The 22839-nt window shown below is 37.7% G+C and overlaps 1 protein-coding gene across 2 annotated transcripts in view; it reads left to right on the top strand.

Annotated features, from left to right (window-relative positions):
* Nucleotides 1-22839, top strand: part of LOC140340568 (tyrosine-protein phosphatase non-receptor type 11-like) — a 75416-nt gene that overhangs the window by 44116 nt on the left and 8461 nt on the right. Inside the window, exons 3-10 of one of the 2 annotated variants that reach the window (XM_072425855.1) lie at nt 9888-10082; nt 15625-15817; nt 16234-16353; nt 17234-17347; nt 17789-17885; nt 18836-18915; nt 19790-19945; nt 21721-21852. In XM_072425855.1, the coding sequence (XP_072281956.1) occupies nt 9888-10082; nt 15625-15817; nt 16234-16353; nt 17234-17347; nt 17789-17885; nt 18836-18915; nt 19790-19945; nt 21721-21852 (1087 nt within the window). Of the gene's footprint in view, nt 1-9887; nt 10083-15624; nt 15818-16233; nt 16354-17233; nt 17348-17788; nt 17886-18835; nt 18916-19786; nt 19946-21720; nt 21853-22839 lie in introns of both variants that reach the window. The other variant, XM_072425854.1, reaches the window with a different exon arrangement.

Raw genomic sequence — 22839 nt, 5'->3', positions numbered from 1 at the left:
ATTATTTAAAATCTAGTACAGCATTTTTTTTATTTTGCTGGAAGTAAATCTTGTAATCCCCATAGTGACAGCCAGTGAGAAGTATTCTGGACCTGTATTACAAGCAGTCACTGCATCTTCTAAATCAAGAGATCACACAAAGCTTCTCCTGTGTTGCCATTTCCCCTTTTTGCCCTTAACCCCTTCATTGCTAAAGCAACTGTCTGTGAATGTCAGATTCCTCCACAATTACAGCTTTTGTCTGGGCACAAAGAGGAATTCTGTTCATGCCAAAACCCTCTGGCAACGCCATCCCTAGCAGTGAACTCGGATGGTGGTGGAAGGCGCGTGGTGCTGTGCTGAATCACCATCGTTCTACATTAGCTGCCAAACAGATGGAAGCTACAGGCATCAAAATAGCTCTGCGCCTGGTGCCATGTACTGAATCCTCTGTAGTTTCATGGAAGAACATTTTATATAAAGCACTATGCACAAGTATTCACCCCCTTTGATGTTTTGTAGTGTTGCACACTCATATTAAAATTGATTTAAAGCCTAATTCCAGATCAATTACAGAACTACTATGCTAATTTTTGCTTGGGGTATCTGTTAAAAGCATTTTTTTTTACTTACCTGATATCTTGATACCCAACACCACCCACTTGCAGCAACCAGTGCATTCCTGAATTCCTGTCTGGATTGTGGACAGACTCCCTAGGTTCTCCCTTAAAATGTAGGACTACTGGTCCTGCATTATAGTGATGACCTTGGGTCTGCAACGGGAATACAGCGCCCTTAGAGAGAAGGCTTTGGGGGAATCGGTCCCATAGGAGAAGAGAGCCTGCAAAAAAAGCAAGGGGTAATTCAAGTAAAGGTGCTTTTTACTAGAACACCCGAGCAGAAATGTGCAAATAACCCTTGGCATATGGAAGAAGACAGACTGTCAGAGTTGTTTAACTTAACTGGAGTCAGGGCTTAAGTATTTTTCTTTTTATAAGTTGATTTATACAACCCATTTAATGCTTGGAAAAATTAAAAGTTTTTTTTAAAATTGCATGCTGCTGATTGGGGAATACACCTATTCATAGACCCTTCCACTGCTGGAAAACGCTCTTCCTTTGCATCTTTACCTAAAGAACAAAAAAAAAAAATCCAATAATATGAAGCAAGTCTAATTTATGTATTTTGTGGGTTTAATTTGTTATAAATAATATGTACTGTGGTAAAAACATACCTTTAGGTATACTACTTCTGTTTTCTGCTTTCTTCACATCTCCCCTCATGTGGCAACCCTACTTTCTTATCCCTGATTTTGCATGCATTGCTACAGCCTGACTGTCTTTCTTCTCCTTCCTAGCTCTGCATTATATGCAAGAATACATCCCTGGCATTCCTTTAGATGTGTCTGCTCATTTCTGTGCAATGTAACCATTGAATAGCAGATCTGCAAGACCATGTGGACAACATGGAGGAAAATTTCATTGTGTAATCTTCTGAAAATCATTTCATGGCACATTAATGAGCCGGGGATGCGTTCTTTCATAAGGGTTTGCAAAGTGGTGAGTGAAGTGCTGTTATATCATTTGGAAAGTGACGTCCCGGACTTCAACAGAACTCTAAATCGAATTTAATATTTTGTTTTATGCATTGTCCAGGATTTACATGGGAGTCTTTGTAATAAACCCAAAAGTTTTTTTTTTTTTTGCTTTTTAACTTACCTGTTAGATTCCTTCTTTGCAGAATAATATCTGCAGAGAAATATGAAAACTGAATTCCCTTTTTCTTTTGAGATAGAGCTTTACCTGTCTTTCTCCTGGATTTTGGACCCATACCTGTTCCAGGTCATCAATTTACTAGGTGATAAGGGAAAGGAAAAGTATAGTCAATATACAAAATGGTTGAATACCCTTCAGATAATTGCATTCAGCACAAATTTGCCTCATCCCCAAAAATGTTTATTTTAATAATTCAAAAAAGTTGGGACTTTAAGAGGCTGAAAAAGACATCTTTCCACTTTAATTAAAACATTTTTTGATTCACATAAATAATTTTTACATACATATTAAAATCAATAAAAACCATATACAAAAATTTCTCCGTGTTCTTTAATCATTACTCGACGCTTTTCGTGGAACCAGTCCACTTCATCAGGAGCAGATGGCAAGAGAGATTTCAAGATAAAATGGTCAGCTCCATGATTGTGTGATCCCCTCAGAGATTAGGTACAGGGCCTGAAAGGAAAAGTGCTAGCTATGCAGAGTTTTTTGCAATTCAACCAAAATGAACAAATTCAACTGTTTTTAACCATTTAGATGAGTACACCAAGGATGTATCAACCGCATAAACACAAAATCTTCTAGAAAGAATCCAATCCATTAATGGCACCACTAATCCTAAGCATCTAAGAATGCATTCTCGCTCCATTGCAGGCACATAGGTCTTGAAATCTCTTACTTTCTCCTCTTTTTGTATTTGGACTTTTTGAATTCATAAAATAAACAGAAAGGAAACGTATAACCGCCTTGGAGCTGGCATCTTCAAAATCAAGCCTGCAGTGGCTGCTGCCGTGTTTGTCCATACAAGTTGTTAGAAAGAGAGAGCCAAGAATATTCTTGGTTACTTTTGCCATATACAGTATACTGAACGTCTGCAAGTTATAGAGATCAGGAGAGTGATCCAGGTGTTAGAGAATTTGTAATAGTGATCTAATACCAGCTGACATGTCTGGCAACCTTGTATCAGCACCAGCTGACTTGTCTGGCAACCCCCAGTCTAATATTAACTGACATGTCTGGCATCTTGTCACTTCTTTAGCCCTATATAAGCTAGTGGAAGGGAGGGGGTTAAAAAAACCTAAAGTGGAACTCCAGGAGATAAATATAATACAAAATCAGATATTTCTGATACAATAGAAAGTGAAAAGACCTACAAAATGGTAAGAGGTAAAATTAGCATTTTGCTTTCTTTTAAAGTTTCATCTCCCCTTTTGATCCTGGTTCTCTCCAAACATAAATGATACCTGGTAGATATTATCTCCATCTATCTGAAACTGTAAATTGATATATGCTGGAGTTTGGCCTTAATCTGACTTTGAATACATGGGTTGGTCACAAGGTCTCTATTGATGCTAGATGGGAACCTCACGGACAATTCTTCGTCATCAGACGAAGCACTGCAGACTTTCAGCTTTAATTCAATGGGTTGAACAAAAAGATTGCATAAAAATGTGAGGAACTAAAGCCTTTTTTTTTAACCCAATCACTTCATTTCAGGGGCTCAAAAGTAATTGGACGAATTCAAAAGCTAAAATTAAAATGTTCATTTCTAATACTTGGTTGAAAACCAAGTATTAGAAAGACAGCCTGTAGTCTTGAACACATGGACATCACCAGATGCCGGATTTTCTCCTTAATGCTCTGCCAGGCCTTTACTGCAACGGCTTTCAGCTGCTGTTTGTTTGTGGGCCTTTCTGTCTGAAGTTTAGTCTTTAACAAAAGAAATGCATGCTCAATTGGGTTCAGATCAGGTGACTGACTTGGCCACTTTGGCTGTATGTTTTGGGTCTTTGTCCGTATGTATTATGAAACGCCAGTATGTCTCTGAACTCAGAATTCATTTGGCTGCTTCTGTCGTGTGTCACATCATGGATAAACACTAGTGTCCCAGTGCCGTGGCAGCCATGCACGCCCAAGCCATTGCACTGCCTCCGCCATGTTGTACAGATGATGTGCTATGCTTTGGATCATGAGCTGTTCCATGCCTTCTCCATACTTTTTTTCTTGCCATCATTCTGGTAAAGGTTGATCTTGGTTTCATCTGTCCAAAGAATGTTTTTCCAGAACTGTGCTGGCTTTTTTAGATGTGTTTTTTTTTTTTCTTTTAGCAAAGTCCAATCTAGGCTTTCTATTCTTGAGGCTTATGAGTGGCTTGCACCTTGCAGTGCACCCTCTGTATTTACTTTCATGCAGTCTTCTCTTTATGGTAGACTTGGATATCGATACGTCTACTTCCTGGAGAGTGTTGTTCACTTGGTTGACTGTCTTGTATTTTTCACATATTGTGTATTTTTTTTTTGTATTTTTTACACACACACACACACACACACACACACACACACGTGCTGTGGATGTCTTAGACAGGAAAACAATTGTGGGCACTATCTGCATGGAGTCTGTATCTTCTTTCCTTGTTTGCAGGAGTTTTCTTTGTGCACTCTGATTTCCTCCTACAAAACATGCAATTTATTTGTCATCCCGCAAAACTGGCTTTCGACTGTGATAATGACATATGACTATGGTAGGGGCATTTTATTTTGAGCCCCTCTAAGGGACAGTTAATGACATGATTATGGACTCTGTAAAGCGATGCGTAATTTGTTGGTGCTATATTGATACTGGATAATAATAATGTAATAGCTAGTGGTCTTTCATTCCCCAGCCAATGGAATCTGCAGCTTTTCCAAATCATGCACAGTAAAATGAATTTTTTTTCCAGATAAAATGTTACTTTACCTGCTTGGAAAATTCTGTGTTGACCTTATAACGCTGAGTAGAACATGATTATAGCTTTGGAACGATTATTTCTATACAGCTTGTATCTTCAGTGTAGTATCTGAAAGGATAACGGAAATGTTTTGAAGTGAAGTAGTGTACTGTGCAATCCAGTGCTTAATGAAAGAAGGTGTCCCCGGTGTATTTTAGATGTGGATACTAATTGCCTCTACCTTCTAGCCAATCACATGCTAGCCAAGGGAGCATGGAAGTCTGGTTATAAGTTTTGTTTTCTCTTATATAGCTCAGTATACAGAGACCTATGAGTTCACCGTCAACTTGATTAGAAAGGTAAAAGTAATTTAAACGGTCAGGATCCTCGCTGATTACAAAATGACTCCAAGGACAGCATCAGAAAGGAAAAACATTGGGTTTATAAACTTGCTTGATAATAGTGTTTTAAAATAGACTCCAGCTCTTATACTTATATCTGTATCACAGTGTGAATTGTCTTGGCTACAGTTTGTGTTTTCTACAAGGAAAAAAAAATACATTGCAGCAATGTCTATTGTGCCAGGTGAAACTGTACAACCTTGAGTTACTCTTGTTATTTCAAGCACTGCCGTAGAGAGAAGTTTCTCTGATACAGAAATGAATCAGTGAAAGATATAACCTGAGGCATATTACAAACCGGTTTGCTCACTTTTCAACAAAGGGATTAATATTTCATTTTGTATTCACATACTTTTCTTCCGCAGTAACAGAATTTAAAGCAGTCACATCAAGACTGAAAGGGGAAAACAAAGCGGCAGAGGGGGGTCATTTTTACTTTAAATAGCTGCGCATGATCCATATGCTGCTTTAACATGGATTGCATTGTAAGCTCAGCTCTCTTCTACATGGAGTTAAATGTTTGTAATGCTTGACGTGTTTTTCACATTCTTCATACTTGCTGTGCTACATTGCAAGCAGGCAGGATTGTTATTGCAAAGGAGACAGGAGATGGCCCATTTACAATAAAACATACCTACTTTTTTATTTAAACTGCGCTGCGCCTTCCTCAGGCCTGCCGCAGCTAAATGAACTCCCAATCATCTGTGGAGGAGTTATGTCGTCTTGCCCTGCCCGATCAAGGTGAAGTACCAACACCAAGAAGAGGTGAGGCAGTATATTTTATTGCAAAATGGACATCTGTCACTGCTGCAATAATGGACCTCCCTGATCGCAATATTTTAATTTTAGGCTTTAGTTCCCCATTAATGCCCAACTCAAGCCATTCATTTATATACATAATTTCTTTTAGAGTTTGCTATTTACTTGTACTTTGTTTTCTAGATAGATTGTTTTTTCTGCATAGCAAAAGGTTGTCAGGTATATAAAGACCAAATACAAGATATGCACTTAAAGCTTTTATAAATTCCAATAAACAGTTATTGGTATACCTATGTTGTTGTGCTTGTTTTATGGAGCTGCTAAAATGAACTTTTTCCAAACATTTATTTTAAGGTTTTTTCAGCTGTCATAGAATCGTGTAGGGGACAAATGAACAATACAATAAAACTTCTCATACACAAGTTTACAATTCTAAGCAAAATGAGCAGCATGGATATTGATAAGGCTGATATGGCCATTCCCATGTACATATGTCATTTATAACTCTAAATTAGGTAAAGACTTTTAAAACCGTAAAACATGTTAAGCTTTCTGTATTTATCTAGAACCAATCTTAGGAACAATGAGTTTTGTTCCATGTGAGCCAAAAAGTAAAGCAAAACGTTTGGAGTTTGTTATTTAGACTAGCTCAGCATTGTAAAGATTTAAAACTTCATAAAACTGAAGTAAGGTTTTGAAGCTTGAGATGTCTTTTTATTTTGTACACTGGCCAGGTGCTAATGTTTTTTTTCTTTTTTTTTTTTTTATAACTGCCCTGGTTTGGGCTCCAACCTAATGCTAAAAGCAATATTTTTTTCTGCAAACTCCAATATTTTTTTCTGCAAAGACCTCAACAGTTTGCCCCTTCCCCATAGTTTGCACAAAGGTGTGATCAGTAAAAAAAAATGTAATAGTCCTGAGGTTTTGTATTCACTTCCAAAGTTTATCAAAATATGTAAATGGTGCACCTCTTAAAATGTGGGGTATTTTGTTTCCCTCCTGGACATTGAGTCTTGCTTAATGTTTTTTTTTAATAGTTTACAAATACAAATTGCACAAAACATTAAAAAAGTTCCCTCAAAACAATTCTTTTCCTAAAAGGCTTTTCCTGCTTTCATTGATATTCAAGGTTTAAATGCTTAGGGCAAAGAACTAGAAACCATATGAAGGTTTTGCTCAATAATATCAGATATATACAATAATCTCCTTTTTAGTATGTGATGTGTTTCACCAATCAGTGTCCACTTCCAATATATTCTATAGGTGAAAAAGAAAGGGTATTACTTTTATAGGAGAAAAAGGCAAACAAAAGAAAGAGGGGTGATAAAGGAGTAAGGGGAAAATGGAATACAAGAAAGTAGAAAGAGTTGGGGTAAAGAAAACAAAAAAGGAAAATGATATTTTTAATCTTATTTATAACTCAAGGTACAATTCGTGTTTTGTCGAAGACTATAACTTTACACAATTGTTGTGCCAGGTTGAAGGCTCACTGGTATACTGAGCTGTTTGATATCACCGGCAGAAACATTTCCGTAGAAAGGGAAAGGGGTGACATAATACAGTAGCAAGCAAGAAAATGACGTTGGCAAAACATAATTCAAGGTACAATTTGTAAGAAGAATATCAGGTGACATCCTGAGCACTAACCCGGCCCCGCTTCTCCAGGAAAAAGGAAATACATTTGAATGGAGGTGTTCTGATTCTGAGGATTTGTAAAGTCTGCAGCAACAGCAAGCTGCTCAACACTGTTTTTGTTTATTGAATTGTTTATTATGGACATTTTATTGTATAGCATTTATCCAGCCAGCAAATTGAGTACTAATGTCCTTTTGCATTATTATCCTACTCTTCCCTGAACATCACTGTTGGTGAAGTTGTATTCACTTTGTCTAATCACATTGCTGGGGAAATAAAATCACAGAATTAGACGTATTTGGGTATTCCTTGTAAACAATTTCTTCACTTTATAAATGATTTTTTTTTTTTGTTTAATAAAAACAAATTTGTTTAAAGTATCCCCCAGATTGGTCCCTCTAAACCTATGTACACATGCAAGATAATTGTCACCCAAGACAAGTTGATTTCCTTGGGAGAAAATCTAGTGTGTACAGTGCTCTCCTGATCTTTGTGCTGTGTGTAGCCAGTGTTCTCCCCAGCTCCTTTTAGCCGGGCACACCACCCGGCACTTTTCAGTAACCACCCGGCTGTTTTTGGGTAGTTACTGAAGATTTGGGTCACAATACAGGGGCCACTACCTGCCTACTATTTCTTCCCACCCAACTTAAAAGAAACTTTCTGTGTTGAACACTGTGTAGGTATGATCCATGTCATTATCCATAAACTGACCCCGAAAAATGATGAACAAACAATGCTGGAGTTGGGCACATACAAGAAAAAAGTGTCAGCAATGCTGATCACCTCCTGCCGGTTTCAGAGTTTCATAACGAGATAAAAGAAGAATAATGGCAAACTAAATGTATTTTAGTCGGGGCATAGATATACTACACACATATTATTCTCATTAACACTAACGAACATGATTTAATGTTCTTACTTCAGTCTTCCTTTTTTATTTGATTGTTGGATTTAATTGAAGTTGTTACCTGTACAAGATACAATGCACTGTATGGCATATACCATAGTGATGCTGGTATAAAAGGTTTCTATAATATAAAGATGTGATTGTATGTGTTGAGAGGGATATAGAGCATGTAATGAGGACGCAGAATAATGGAGATGTAGGTACAGTGAAGAATAAAACACAGTCCTAAAATACAAATATGTGTTACATAATAAATTAATCTTCTCTTGTCATGTTACAGTACTTTATCAGCATAAATGGCAAAGTTAGGTGATTATCTTAGGTATATCATTGTGTTTATAGGTACAAATGTAAGGAAAACTAAAAGTCACTTCCTAAGAATGGTGAAAATTATCCATGAGGGCGGAAAGGGATTTTAAATGTCATAGCAGGCTATTAAGAGAATACCTTAAGCTATGAATCACTCCCAGTGTCGGTAGAAACAAATGAGCTCTGTTCAAACATCATTGTTTGAAGTGAAGGACAAGCAGGAGACGTCTTGCAGCGTCCTCCCCATAGGGTATTGGTTATCCGGCAGGGGAGATCACGGACTTTGGGGAACCACTGTACAGAACATCTGTATGTAGCTCATGAAAGTAGACTGTGATTAGCATATTTTATGTGATGTCTCACGAAAAGCTACTGTGTTGGGGAGCAAGAAGAGTGCCACAGTGTTTCTCATGAAGGTATTTGTGGAACCCCAGGGTTTCTTCAGAGGTTGCTTGAGCAATTTGTGGTTCATAGGTCAGTTACCCCTGACACCAATGATCTTTCTGGCAATCTGTAAGGGTGACAATATTCCCACCATATGAGGCATTCTTCCTTCTGACCACCACACTAATGTACTGTGAGCTGTGCATATATTATTATTATTATTATTATTATTATTAATAATAATAAACAGGATTTATATAGTGCCAACATATTATGCAGTGCTGTACATTAAATATGGTAATTAACTCTGGGAACCCCCCTATATTACATAGGTTATGCCATGTTAAAAAAGGTTGACAAAAGGTTGTCAGAGAATATAGAGGGAAACAAGGAAAATGATTTGTATTATGTGTTTTATGACAGCAGTAGCTCCTCTAAGGTGGAGGATCACCGAATTATTGAAATGGAATATTGCCTGGAAATAAAGGAAATGACCAGAAATTAACTGTATTAATGGCAGTGTGCAATATCAATAGAAGCTAGGCATTTATAACTGGCATGTCACTAGAGTAAGAATATTAAACGTTGTACTCAAAGATAGAGTATGGATTTTGGATCTGCAAGAACTGGTAAACTGATGTGGCTATTATATACTGTATGCATGGATAGATCCCAAAAGATATATGAAAATATATATATATATAAAATTATTATTAAGATTTAGGCGCTGTACATTAAATAGGGATATAGATATATCAAGATATATGAATATATATATATATATATATATTTATTTATTTAATCCTTTGATCAGATGTAAAGTTTTAGAAATGTATTTATGACTTTATTCACTATGTGTTTAAATTTCTTATTTATTTTTATGTTATTCATAAGAGTAATGTTAACTAGATGGAAATCTTTTATACCCTAGGGTACTTTATATCCAGTATTATACTGGTACTTATTTCAGCGCACCTATAGACTGGCTATATCTTTTACATATGTCTGATTATTCTCCTTTATTTCTGCAGGCGGCACAATGAGGTGACACACATCAAAATCCAAAATACGGGCGATTTCTATGACCTGTATGGTGGAGAGACATTTGCCACATTAGCTGAATTGGTGCAGTATTACACGGAGCAGCAGGGTTTACTGAGAGAGAAAAATGGAGATGTGATTGAGCTAAAGTATCCACTGAACTCTCAGGACCCAACTACAGAAAGGTGAGTGCATGAAATATGCATCTATCTGAGAGCTTTTATCCACCACACCACTGCCATCTACTGGATTGCTGTGGTATTGTTTGTGTACAGGTATCTTGGGGCTAGGAAACGTCTGCAGTAATATTTACCCATTTTCAGCAGAATTCTTGTTTTAGCCATCTGGAATGGAAACTTGTGGAGAATTCCCTCTAGCTGTGCCACAAGCATCTCAGTCAATGCAGAACTAGAACTGCTTGTGCTAGAATTGTAATTTTATCTGTACGGTATCAATATAGCTGCTTTCTGTCCCTTCATATTCCAATGATGGGGAAGTGTATGAGATCAGGATAGGCCAGCTGCTTGCAGACTTCATGTAAATATCTCCCCAATGGTAATAAGGCTATATACTTGCTGTTCAAATAAATCTGGGTATCAACAAAAAACTCACCTCTGTCACCTTATGTGTGCAGCTATTATTAAACTCACAATTTATTACAATACATATTGAGTTCCCAGTACAGCTTTCACAGTGGCTGCATATTCCACTTGTAGTTTCCTTTTGCAACTTTTTCTCATTTTCCTAAACTTCCTAATTTCTTTAGTGTAAAGAAATCATAAATATAACATACCTTGTTATACACCCCAATATATTGTATCACTTTATGATAACATTTCACTTAAAATGTTGTAGTTTTGAATAGCTGAATCCAATGCCTAAACATCTTACCAATTTTGACAACATTTCCCTCCAAAAAGTTATGAAACTCATAAGTTAACCTGCAACAGAGAAATATTGGATGCCATTTGGTGCTGCACAGGGCAGATCTGAACACAAATACAAATCTTTTGGAGCTCATTTAAATACTTCCACCTGTATTTGCGTAGAGTTAGCTTTAACATCCAGGTTCACTGGCTGTCATTCTGTCAACAACCTCATTACTCTCTGAACAAGAATCCAGAGTCCTGACTACACTTTACTCTGCTTGCTGCATACTTTTTCTAGGTTCAGGATTTTAACTATAAAAATCAGCCAGGCAGGTGGTATTTTCCGAAAGTTATTAATGGCAGCTCTAATATCTTTTTCTCCACCAGCCAAGCCCCCCAGTACCCTCTTGCCCCATCCTTTTAACCAATCTACCTTCTAACTGGGCATTCAGGTACAAGGGAGATCTTTTCACCTAAAGGGTTCATCTATTTTTCTTTTTTTCATTAGTTCTTAAATGGGGAATGTATATTAGGTCCCCTGCGCATTGCGGCTGTTTGCTTTTCTTAACTTACCAATGAATAAATAATAAATCCTAAAATGCGAACATAAAATAAAATGCTGCATTGATTTGGAAGGGTTTGTTATCAAACTGTACTTGTGTGAAAAGGATGTGTGTGTGTGTAAAGCCCCTAGATCAATAGTGGATTTTATTTATTACATTTATTTTTTTTTTTAAATAAAAACACGTTATTTACTGCTTTATAAAAGAAGTTCAGCCTTTAACCCTTAGTTTTCAGGACTAAATATTGATCCATACATGTGAATTTGTTTTGTTTTTTAGTGTGTTGTCACTATCGTTTCTATCTCCCACCATCCCCAATCCATAGAATACAAACTTATTACCTTGATTGGGAGTTTTAACTGATGCTGCGCTGTCTCAGACCTGAAACACGTTGTTGGCAGCATTGAACCCATCCAGGTCGTCTCCTCATAAAATAAAATATTGTAGACATGACAGTTGCAAGAATCGGCCAGTTTTGGGGCACCTGATGCCTACGCACCCAATTTTCTTTTGTTTAGGTTTAGTTGCACCTGAAATCACTTGTTGAACTCAAAAATTACAATGTTTCCCCTGTAAACTTTTAAGTTTAGTTTTTAATGGTATGTTAAAGAGACCCTGTAATCCCATTTACACGTGGTAAGCACAAGCAAGTAGTTTGAGACTGATAAGCAAATACACAGGGGTTTCAATTCAAAAAGAATATGGACAGAAGGCTTGTACGGATGTTGGATGATTGCCGTTACTTGTGATCTTTTGTTACTGTTTCCAGTGGCAGATAAACAAACGGGCGCTTTACACACACCACCAATGTGTTCTAAGGAGCGGGAAGGACTTTCAAGCAGCACCCCGCTGTGCTCTCCATAGCAGTGAACAGCAGTTGTTCCCAGTCAGTAATTTTTTAACCTGCTGTGGCAGGAAGATGAACAACATTGGGGGACTGCTGTACACATGTCAGATTTTCACCTAGGATGAAAACGGCCATTCACCTATTATCCCTGTCCTCTGAGCCCTATGTCATCTAAGAGTTTCTGCTGTAATTATACATAGTAGGCTTATTTCCATTGTTTAAAGTGTACATTGGAGAAAAAAAAAAAAGAGTTTTGTATATTATCTGTATCATCTCTGCTATATATTCACATTCTGTCATGTTGTCTCAAATTCTCTCATTCCTCATTTTTACATTAAGCCATTCTGTTGCTCAGGATGAATGAAGAATGGAAAAGTTGTATGGAGTTCTCATGCTCTTAAGCAGAGGGAGCTCTAAAATTTGACCAGATCCCAATTATGTAAAATATAATTATATAATAATCACACAGCCACCTTTCCTTCATTTACAGAGCTCTTACTGCTTCATCAGGCAGAAAGAACTTGGTGCTGCATGCTCACCACCGATCATAGTGAATGGGTATAAGCGGGGTGTTGGTACAGAATAGTGAGCGGAGAGTGATATCCTCTTTAATACACCACTTCTTATTTTGAACTATAAAACAATAAAGCAGGAGGGCTAATAACTCTTTGAGATGACACAGGAAGTGTGCAGAGGACTCCTATGACGTTTTGATGCAGTAAGCATGTATATATTTTTACATTTAGTGAACAGATATCACAAAATACTCTCCAGGGTTCTCCCCCAGAAATTTTTTTAAGCTAGGTGGGAAGAACCTGTAGGCAGATGATGGCTCATGTGATGTACCCCAAATTTTCAGTTACCTCCCAAAAACAGCTGAGCTGTTACAAAAAAGTGCTGGGTGGTGTGCCTGGCTAAAAGGGGCTGGGGAGGACACTGCTCTCAGTAACATAGCAGACCAAAATAGGAAAATATTGTCATTTTGAGTTTGCATGCACCTAAATATGCTACATCACATGAGTACTAGGACAGAGCATTGCAGGACTTCTGCAAATACACCGTTTAAAGATTGTCTGCATGTGTTTTCCAATGAGGGTTGGACATGGTAAAAGGCCCTCTTTAATATTTCTTGTTTAGCTCTCAATTGGAACACTTACTGTGTTCTCCCTGGCTTTAATTTGAGCTTGACATAATGAAATGAAATAGTAGTCCCTTGTACTTTGTTCACCAATTATAGATCTTACCAATACAAGAAAGCCAATAATAAAATTTATAATTGTGTTAAAAAAGGTGCAGTGAAGTCTATATATTGTTATTTGTTCTGCTGCTTAGGAAGATGTGCTTAGTTCAGTCACATTTATGCCGACAATCTCGGCAGCCTCCTACCTTTAGCACATTTTCTTTAACTTCTCAAAAAAAAATAATAATGGGCATCGGCCCCATTAGCCGCTTTAGTTAATGGAAGCACTGCTGGCAAATCCCAGGAAAGGCTTCTTGGCTGCCACGGGCCTCATGGATTAAGAAATGTTCAAGCCATGTTCAAGTGGAATTCTAGCAAAGAATTTAGCTGGAAGCCTATTCTTCTGTGCTTAGCGTGTGATTTTGTGTTACAATAGTCTCACCCCCTTAAAACAATACGCCTTCTTGTGCGCTGGCAAGCTTAAATAAATGTACACAGCCTTTTTTAATATTAGGATTTGCAGAAAGGGTTTTTTAAAATTTTATTTTTGTCCCTGTAGCACACAGCCTAAAGAGGAAAGGAACTCTAAAACTGTGCCCAAAAAGCAGACATAGCCAAAAGACTTATTACTGGAATTGCCTGGAGTCTTCCAGCTGATGATCTTGTCCCTATTACTGGTTTTCTTTGCCTCGTTCTATATTTTGTCTTTGTGACGGCTGCCATCTTGGTTGAGGCAGGGCTTTTCTTCCTCATGCCAGAGCTTCAATCGTGGCACTGTAGGCAGCATTGTAGCGACATCCCCCAAATCTTTTGGGACTAGCTAAGGCTACGTACACGCCTCAGGGCTGATATTGTACGCAAATCTGGTGTGTTTACAGCGCTCGTCCTTTGAATGACCATCCTAGGGGATCCAGGGATGAGGAATGATCGTAATGAAAGTTAAGGGGTGCCGCTCCATCGTTCCCGCTCCCTCCCCTCTCCATAGAGCAGGACATCGATGTATGTACAGTGCTTGGTACTGCATCGTGAAAAAGTGAAAGATCCTTTCCAACGACATTTATTGCACGTGTGTACACAGCCTTATGTTATGATTTCACATGGTAGAAGTACAACCAATGTATGCTCACAAATCTATTTTTCAGAAGGAATATAAGATAAAGTGCACATTTTTCAGGGTGGGTACAATTCATACAATTTATTGAAGGGATTGGACAGAAAAGGAGCAGAAACTCTGTGATAATTTATCAGCTCTGCCCATTCTGTTCCTGTCAGCATATGTGCATCCAGCACAGCCCGATTAGCTCCTGGTCCTGTCCCTTACTCTCCCCGCCTCAGTGCTGCTGTGGGATTTTTACTTTGGCTAGAGTAAGGAAAGGTTATATAAGGCCGGGTTAGTTATCTGTGTTCCTAACTTTTATATGGATCTCATACTCTTTAAACAGTTCCTTTAAGTTGTGAATTATTAATGAATTTATTTTGAAGATATGTCCATTGCAACTTTATGCTAACAATGTCCTGTTCTACCATATCCCAAAGTGTTAAATTTATAATTGGATTTGGATTCAACAACTAGTCTACCATCCCTGTACCATCAGGATTCTTCAGACTAGGCTACATGTATACCGTTTTTAATCTTCCAGCTCTCTGTTCTTGGCTAACAGGAATGAAACCCAACACAGTCTTCTGTTGTTATAGCCTCTCGCTCAAGGTTCAATATGTGTATTCTAAAAGCTTACTTTAATTGTAAAAAATGGTTATCTAGTCTGGATAATCCATCCACATGTCAGCAACTCACTGGATTTTCTGTTTTTTGTACTGTTTTGACACACCGTTGTTTGTTAAAATCCTTAAACCAACCAATCATGCCACAGTCAAAATAACGGAGATTACATTTTCCCAATTCTAGCATTATTAGGTGATGCTCATTTTTTATATATATTGTCTTTTATGCATCATGCTCAGTGTTCAACCCAGAAATGTTTTCCAGCCGGGTAAGAAGAAATTGTAGGTGGGTAGCAGCCCCTGTATTGTGACCCAACTCTTCAGTAACCTCACAAAAATAGTGGGGTGGTTACTGAAAAGTGCTGGGTGGTGCACCCAGGTAAAAGGGACTGGGAGATCACTGGTGCTGCTGCCACAATGATTCAATGAAAATTGCATAGGTGAACAGGTGTTCTAATAGAAACCTTCAGGTGGGAAAATAACTTTCAGGAAAAAAAAACATTTTGTAAAACTGTCACTATACTGAGATCTTTTCTTTCTGTTTAGGTGGTACCATGGACACCTTTCTGGACGGGAGGCTGAGAAATTGCTCTTGGAGAAAGGAAAACCAGGAAGTTTTTTGGTGAGGGAAAGCCAGAGCAAACCAGGAGATTTTGTCCTGTCCGTCCTAACAAGTGAAGAGAAGCTAGAAAATGGAGAGCGGAAATCTCGCGTCACTCATGTCATGATTCGATTTCAGGTATTTCAGGACAGCATTGACTTACATGGGTCACGGCTTGACAGGGGTGCTTTGAAACGTTTTGCATTTTATTTAAACCTGTTCACATTTCATGAAACTGCACCTGATTACAGTTTTTAATCTGTTAATTAATAATTGCCTGTACTGAATAATTTCTGCAGCTTTTCCCTAAAATAAGAAATTAATGGAGTCTTCTGACCACGTTTCTATTTCCTGTCTGTGTAGAAATAAACATGCATGCTTAGAGAATCATCATAAATGTGCTTATGAAAGTATCTCTCAAAAATAAACCTTTGCGTATGCTCACGTCTGCCCATTCCCTAATATCTATTGTCACCTTTAGCTTTAAAATATGACTTCATTGGTAAACTTTATATATAGTCCTTTATTGACTGTTCTATATCCTTGCTTTCCAGCCGGATGGTAAATATGATGTGGGAGGAGGCGAACGCTTTGATACACTGACCGATCTGTTGGAGCATTACAAGAAAAATCCGATGGTGGAAAGGTCAGGAGCTGTGGTGCATCTTAAGCAGGTAAACAACTCATAATCATGTTGTACCGTTATTCTGAAGTTATACATATTTATTTTCATTTCCATAGCAACCGTGTCTTTCTTTATTTATTGATGATATGAAACCAGTGACATGCATTGGTTGGTTTGGATAACACAAGCGCATATCTTTGAGTTTTTATTTATTGTTCCTGTGCTAACATTAGATGTTGGCTGGCATCTGGCCATCATTTTTAGTTACAATAGGATTTTCTTGTATCTGAATTGTATTCTGTTTCATACAGTGTTAGCATATGTGAAGAGCAGAAATGAATTTATTGGGCTTCATTACCATAGATTTAGCAAAAAGATCTTTTCTTGTTGCCTCAATGGCCACCATTTGGATCAGATTCAAACTTTAAAGTAATGCTTAAGCAAAAACAACCAAATTTCCTCCTTTGTGTGGTCTGTTTTTCAATTCACTGATCTGAAAAGAACCCTTTATTAAATATTGTGAAAATGTTTCACTTTTAGATATCACCATTGTTGGTAGTTTTCAGTGGTTTTGCTCCGTATTTCCAACTTTTGCTTTGTATGCCTACCAGAGTGGATGAAGGATTGGAAGTTATACATTACATACAACTTCCTAATAGTAAAATATTGATGAGTCCTATTGCAGTTGTAATTTGATTAAATGGAGAAAACATGCAAGAATATCTTACACTGACAAAATTCTGGTAATCCTAATCTGCTGACTTTACAGCCATACAAATAAATCTCACACTACAAATTGGTGATTTCATGTTTTGTGTATTTGTCTTCATTAACTGAAGATTTAATATTTTGTAATGGGAGGGTTCACTTATATCCAGTTTGATCAAATCTTCTCTTATGTAATTTATAACTTATGCTCTTGTTTTCAGCCATTCAATGCAACACGAATCAATGCAGCCAACATAGAAACGCGAGTGCGAGAACTGAACAAAATGGCTGACAACACAGAGAAGGCCAAGCAAGGGTTCTGGGAGGAGTTTGAGGTACTTTTGTAATGTCATAAACCTAAAAATGTGCCCAATTTATTGTGTAGTCAAATCATTGTGAAAGCCATGGCCTTGGTGGTTTTATAAGGTGTGATGTTCAGAAATCTGTATATACAATGGGATATTTTTTTCAATCCATTCTTTGTACTGCACTTCTGACCTGCCATTTGGAATAAATAATTTAAACAAGAATAAAAAATGTTCTAGCTAAAGCTATAAATATACTGTGAAAAGTGGCAGCATACCTGACACGTTTAGGAGAAAAGCTTGAATGAATGCACAGATGATTTGTTAAATTGGAGGTGCTAAATATGCTATGTGGATCTGAGGCTGTTATCAGGGTAGCAGGTGAATCTTGCATATTGTTTCTTGTAATACATGTGCAGGCCGACTCTTATGCCTAGTGCCTAGTGATTTTTGCCTGTGCCCTTACTACAGATGCTGCAGCAGCAAGAATGTAAACTACTCTACCCAAGGAAGGAAGGCCAGAGGCCAGAGAACAAGTGCAAGAACAGATACAAGAACATTCTGCCTTGTAAGTAAAGAGACTTTTATTTTCCTGAAATAAACAGTCAACAGTATAGGGAATAAAGCATAATACAAACCGGTTTGTTACTTCCTCTTTTATCGTAAGATTTGTGGAGCCCTAACTTCCAAAAGCTTGGACAGTTGCTGTGGAGCAGTGAAACATACTTGTTACGGCCTCAAAAGGAAAATTTTACCCATAACATAAGATCACTTTAAGGCAAAACGAAACACAGCAAAAGCCACTTTTAATTTTTTTTAAGCATAGTATGGCTGTCTTAGAATAAAAGGTATTCATGTGTCTCTCAGTTTCATAGGTCCATGCTAATCATTTCTTTATGCCCCAGTCGGCAAATGCCCAAACCTAGAGCTGCCAGAGGTTCTGCTTTAGATTAAGATGTTTGGATTTGGTTTGGAATCCTTATAATAATTCTGTGTTATGATCGCAACGTACAAGTAAAAGCGTCAGAGAACAGCATAAAGTAATCTTTGCAACTATAGCTACCCTGATCTGTTGCTGAAAGTCCTGTGAAAATATCCAACTTGCAGCACAGTATATAGTATACAGCAGCACAGTGGCTCTGAGGTTAGCACTCTGTGCTTTGCAGAGTTGGGTCCCAAATTCGAGTCTCGGCCAGGACACTATCTGCATGGAGTTTGCATGGGTTTCCTCTAGGTACTTTGGTTTCCTCGCACACTCCAAAAACATGCAGTCAGGTTAATCCCTTCAAAATTGACGTTAGACTGTATTAAAAGCTTATGACTATGGTAGGGACATTGGATTGTGAGTCCCGATGAGGGACAACCAAAATACATGACTATGGACAGATAGATGGTACTATGTGTCATTGGAAGTTGCTTTCTGTTCGATTTTTGTGTGACAGGTTTACCTTAAATGAAGTTTAAATCCGTAATTTTTTAAACAAAAATAATCTGTTGCTTTTTATCTTTTATGCATAGTTGACACTACGAGGGTGGCATTGAGAGACACAGATGAGAGCATTCCAGGGTCAGATTACATTAATGCAAACTACATCAAGGTAATATGGAAAATGTTGAATACTGTTAATGATCAACTAATGAAAAGAGGAACCAAAACTAAATTATAGAAGCAACAGCAAGAGACAAGAATAGAATGTAGATTTTAGAATAAGGTGACAAGAAAATGAAAATATGTGATACGGGGAGCTTTGTGTATAAACGAGGTCTGAATTTAGTGCCTCTGTTGTCGATGGAGTAAAAGATTGCCTGAGGCAGCACCATGCAGCTTACGGTTGTTTCTGTTTGGATCTATCATCAGGGATCAATAGAAATGTGAATAAACAAGAGCACTTCTGCTAGTTCCTTTGCCATGCCAGTCTTTGGAGACATGCCCAGGTGATTGTTGGCTCTGTACATGTAATATATGGCCCTTTTACGAAACGTATCTGTTGGTTAGTATTCTCCATGTTTCCCTCTCCAATTAGCATGTTTTTTAATATTTGCAGAGATAACTAGGCTAGTGGAGTATTTGGACATACTGGTAGATTGTGTAGGTACATCTGCTGCTTCCAATCTAAACAAAGTAAGGAAATGAGAAAATACAGATCATAAACATGCTTTTTTTTGGTGTCCAACGTTGAAGATGGTGGATTGTGGAGAAGCAATCAAAAACACCATTTGAAGCTGAAGGGACAAATGTCATTAGTTACAGAAATGATCTAAAATGCTCACTGTTTGTATCATGTAAAGAGCCACAGCTGTACAATTGTTGCAAGCTCTTTTTGCACTTTTGGACAATGTGTAGTATTTATTGATACTACGTCATATAATTGTTAGCGACATTTCATACCTGTAAAATAGCGCTGTATGTACTGCAGAACCAATTATTTTGAATTGAATACTTACAGTGCATTCATTTTTGTTTCTTAGCAGAGCACACTGGATGATTCCCGGGGGGTCCAGCCATATAAAGTCTACATAGCCACACAGGGTTGTCTACAGAACACAGTTTGTGATTTCTGGTCCATGGTGTATCAAGAGAACACACATGTCATTGTCATGACTACAAAAGAGATGGAGAGGTCCAGGGTAAGTTCTTTTCTGGTCGGTGAGATTTTGTAAACCACAACCAAGGATGTGGAATTTAGCTACCTAGTGCTGCAATTCATCCTATAAAAGAATACAATATACTTCTGTGCCCTCTAGGCAAAGTACCCACAAGAAATCAGGTGAATAAGACTTTTTAAAAAAGTTTTATGTGGGGGGACCTGAATCCCCAGCTGTTGTCAGTGACACAGGCTACATTTTCCAGCCCAAATTCCACGTCCTAAAAGAGCTGTAGAAAACTTATGAGCAGTTGGATCATTGCTGTACAAACATTTTCCCCCATTTTACTTGTGGCCAGTACAAATGAATAAAAAGAAAATACCATTTGTTTTCCGTTTACAGACTGCTCTTAGGATATTACAATTAGGAACACCCTGCACCTCCTTATTTCCTATATTTTCGGTTAAAAGACTAACATCCATCCCTGTCTTCTTTTTGTTCATACAGACCTGTAGACATTTTTAATTAATTGTGTCCAGCACTGCTGGGCTTTCCTATTTGAGAAACAGTGTATTCTGGTGCCAACTGTTCTTATAACAATCCTAATTAAATTTTAATGTGTAGGATAAAAATGTAATACAAGTATTTGGTAAAATAATATTAATGATCAATTTCTGAAGATTTAATGTTATTAATTTGACCAAACAAGTTTCCTGTTTAAACTTCAGGGCATTTGGTGAACAGCATTAAAAAATCTGCAGCATCTGTCTGGTATACCTCTAGTAATATAAAAACTGAGGATTACATTGCAGAAATGCAAATATGGAAACAACCCTGGTCGTCTCTTTGGGCTTTGCTTCGCTTATCAGCTCCAACAGTGGGACATGTGTAGAGTAGTGAACAATTTACCTGGGAATACCAGGTTTTTCCACATGGTAAATGCACATAAACCGTTTAGCCATAGGAGAATCCAGCTCAAGTTCATGCATCCATGCATATGCCCCAAAAAAACGGTATAAGTGTCATTTGAGCCATCAGTTTAAAATCATCATGGTGCAAGAGAGAAAGCAGCAGACTTCCTCTTACATAGTACATCACCAGAATGGTGACCGCTAGAACAAAATAACACCTTTCTTTTTCTTCATTTCTTTTGAATGCTTCAGTGTTGCTGTGGAAGAATTGAAGGCTTTGCAAAATAATGGAGTCCTAGGTCTCTGTGTATTAAACAGGGAATCTGACATTCCCTCAAATATTAACTGGTGGGAATCTACCAGGTCCATGTGTTTCAATGGCAGTAGTTGAGTCTCACCTGGAAATGTCAGGTAGCAACTGTAAAGACTTTTACCACTCTAGCAACAGTAAATGGTGATCTGATTACTATGTGTTACCTATCATTGCATATTATCGTTGTTTTTTGAGCTTCATTATTGTAGAAGGCATTTTAAGTCTCAGTTGGTTAATTGTATTTGAATGAAATTATTACAAGATTATTATTATTATTATTATTAATAAACAGGATTTATATAGTGCCATTTTACACAGCGCTGTACATTATATAGGGGTTGCAAATGACAGACGCATACAGACAGTGACACAGGAGGAGAGGAAGAAGAGCTTACAATCTAGGAGGTGGAGGAGGTAACAAGCAATAGGAGGGGGGGATATGTAGTGGTGGAAAGTAGTGAGGGTTTCTAAAGACAGAAGATGGGTAGGCAAGTTTGAAAAAATGGGATTTGAGAGCTCTTTTAAATGAGCAGAAAGTAGGATGCTAAAAATCTTATAGTCTCTAAAACTATTTTCTCCCATTCACCTTCCAGAAAAAATGTTTTCGATATTGGCCAGATGAGAACTGCACCAAGGACTATGGCTGTATCAGGGTGTCCAGCCTTGCCGTCCATCTAGAAAGAGATTACATCTTAAGGGAACTACAGATTTCACACACAGACAGGGTAAGTTCAAACACACAGTTTGACAATGTTTGGATTGGCTCTTTCTGATGTCCTATAACCATCAGTATGGTCTGATGATCTTTAAAGAAATTCTAATGCCAGCTTAAATGTAGGTAATAGAACTAAAGTACTTTAAATGCTTTCTGTGTGTTTTATTTCTGTAAATTATATTGTATGTACTTGTAATGTTCCTTTGAACTTCCTCAAAAATGTGTTTACTCTGAGACTAGTCAATAGTTTGCCCAATTCTCTTACCTGTATAAACAGGTATGTGGCTTCTGTGGAAGAAATGAAGAGAAATATTTTATAGCTGTAGTCTGCTGAAGCTTCTGACCTCACATCCAGGATGGTGGCACCCAGCAGCAGTCTCAGGCTTATGTATGTTTACACTGGGAGGCTTTTAAAGGACAATAACAAGTATGTTACATGTACATAGAACTCTGTTGTAATATTTTAAATGACTGGCTTGGCAATGGGGCTTTATTCTTGAGATTTCTTTAATTTTGCCATCTGATTTCCTATGCTTGCTACGCCATTCTACCTTTCTGCAAGTGATGGGGAGGTAAGAAGAAAGATAAAGAAGAGCAAGCATTTGGGGAGTTTTCAAGAGTGTCTTAATGAGTTGTTTTGACTATTTGGTCAAATATTTCTGTCTGTCCTGATTAATTTTTGGAAATTGTAAAGAATAATGGAACACACAATTCTGTTCCCTTATATCAGAAAACACTATGTTCAAATAATGTGTACAGCAGCGTCTCCCAATCAGGGTTCCTACAGAGGTTGCTAAAGGTTCCTTGAGTAATTTGTGCCTCTTAGGTCCGTGTATGTGATTCCAATGATCTTTTTGGCTATCTGTAAGGGTGATGTTCCTCCCAATGGCCAGAAATGTAAAGAATTTTTTCCCCATTTACCACCAGACTAATACACAGTGAACTATGGATATAGAAATTATAGCAGGGGTTCCCTGAAGACCTGAAAGTTCCCCCC

This window comes from Pyxicephalus adspersus, chromosome 11 (assembly GCF_032062135.1).
Source record: "Pyxicephalus adspersus chromosome 11, UCB_Pads_2.0, whole genome shotgun sequence".
NCBI lineage: Eukaryota > Metazoa > Chordata > Amphibia > Anura > Pyxicephalidae > Pyxicephalus > Pyxicephalus adspersus.
This window is presented reverse-complemented; position numbering and strand designations above follow the sequence as displayed.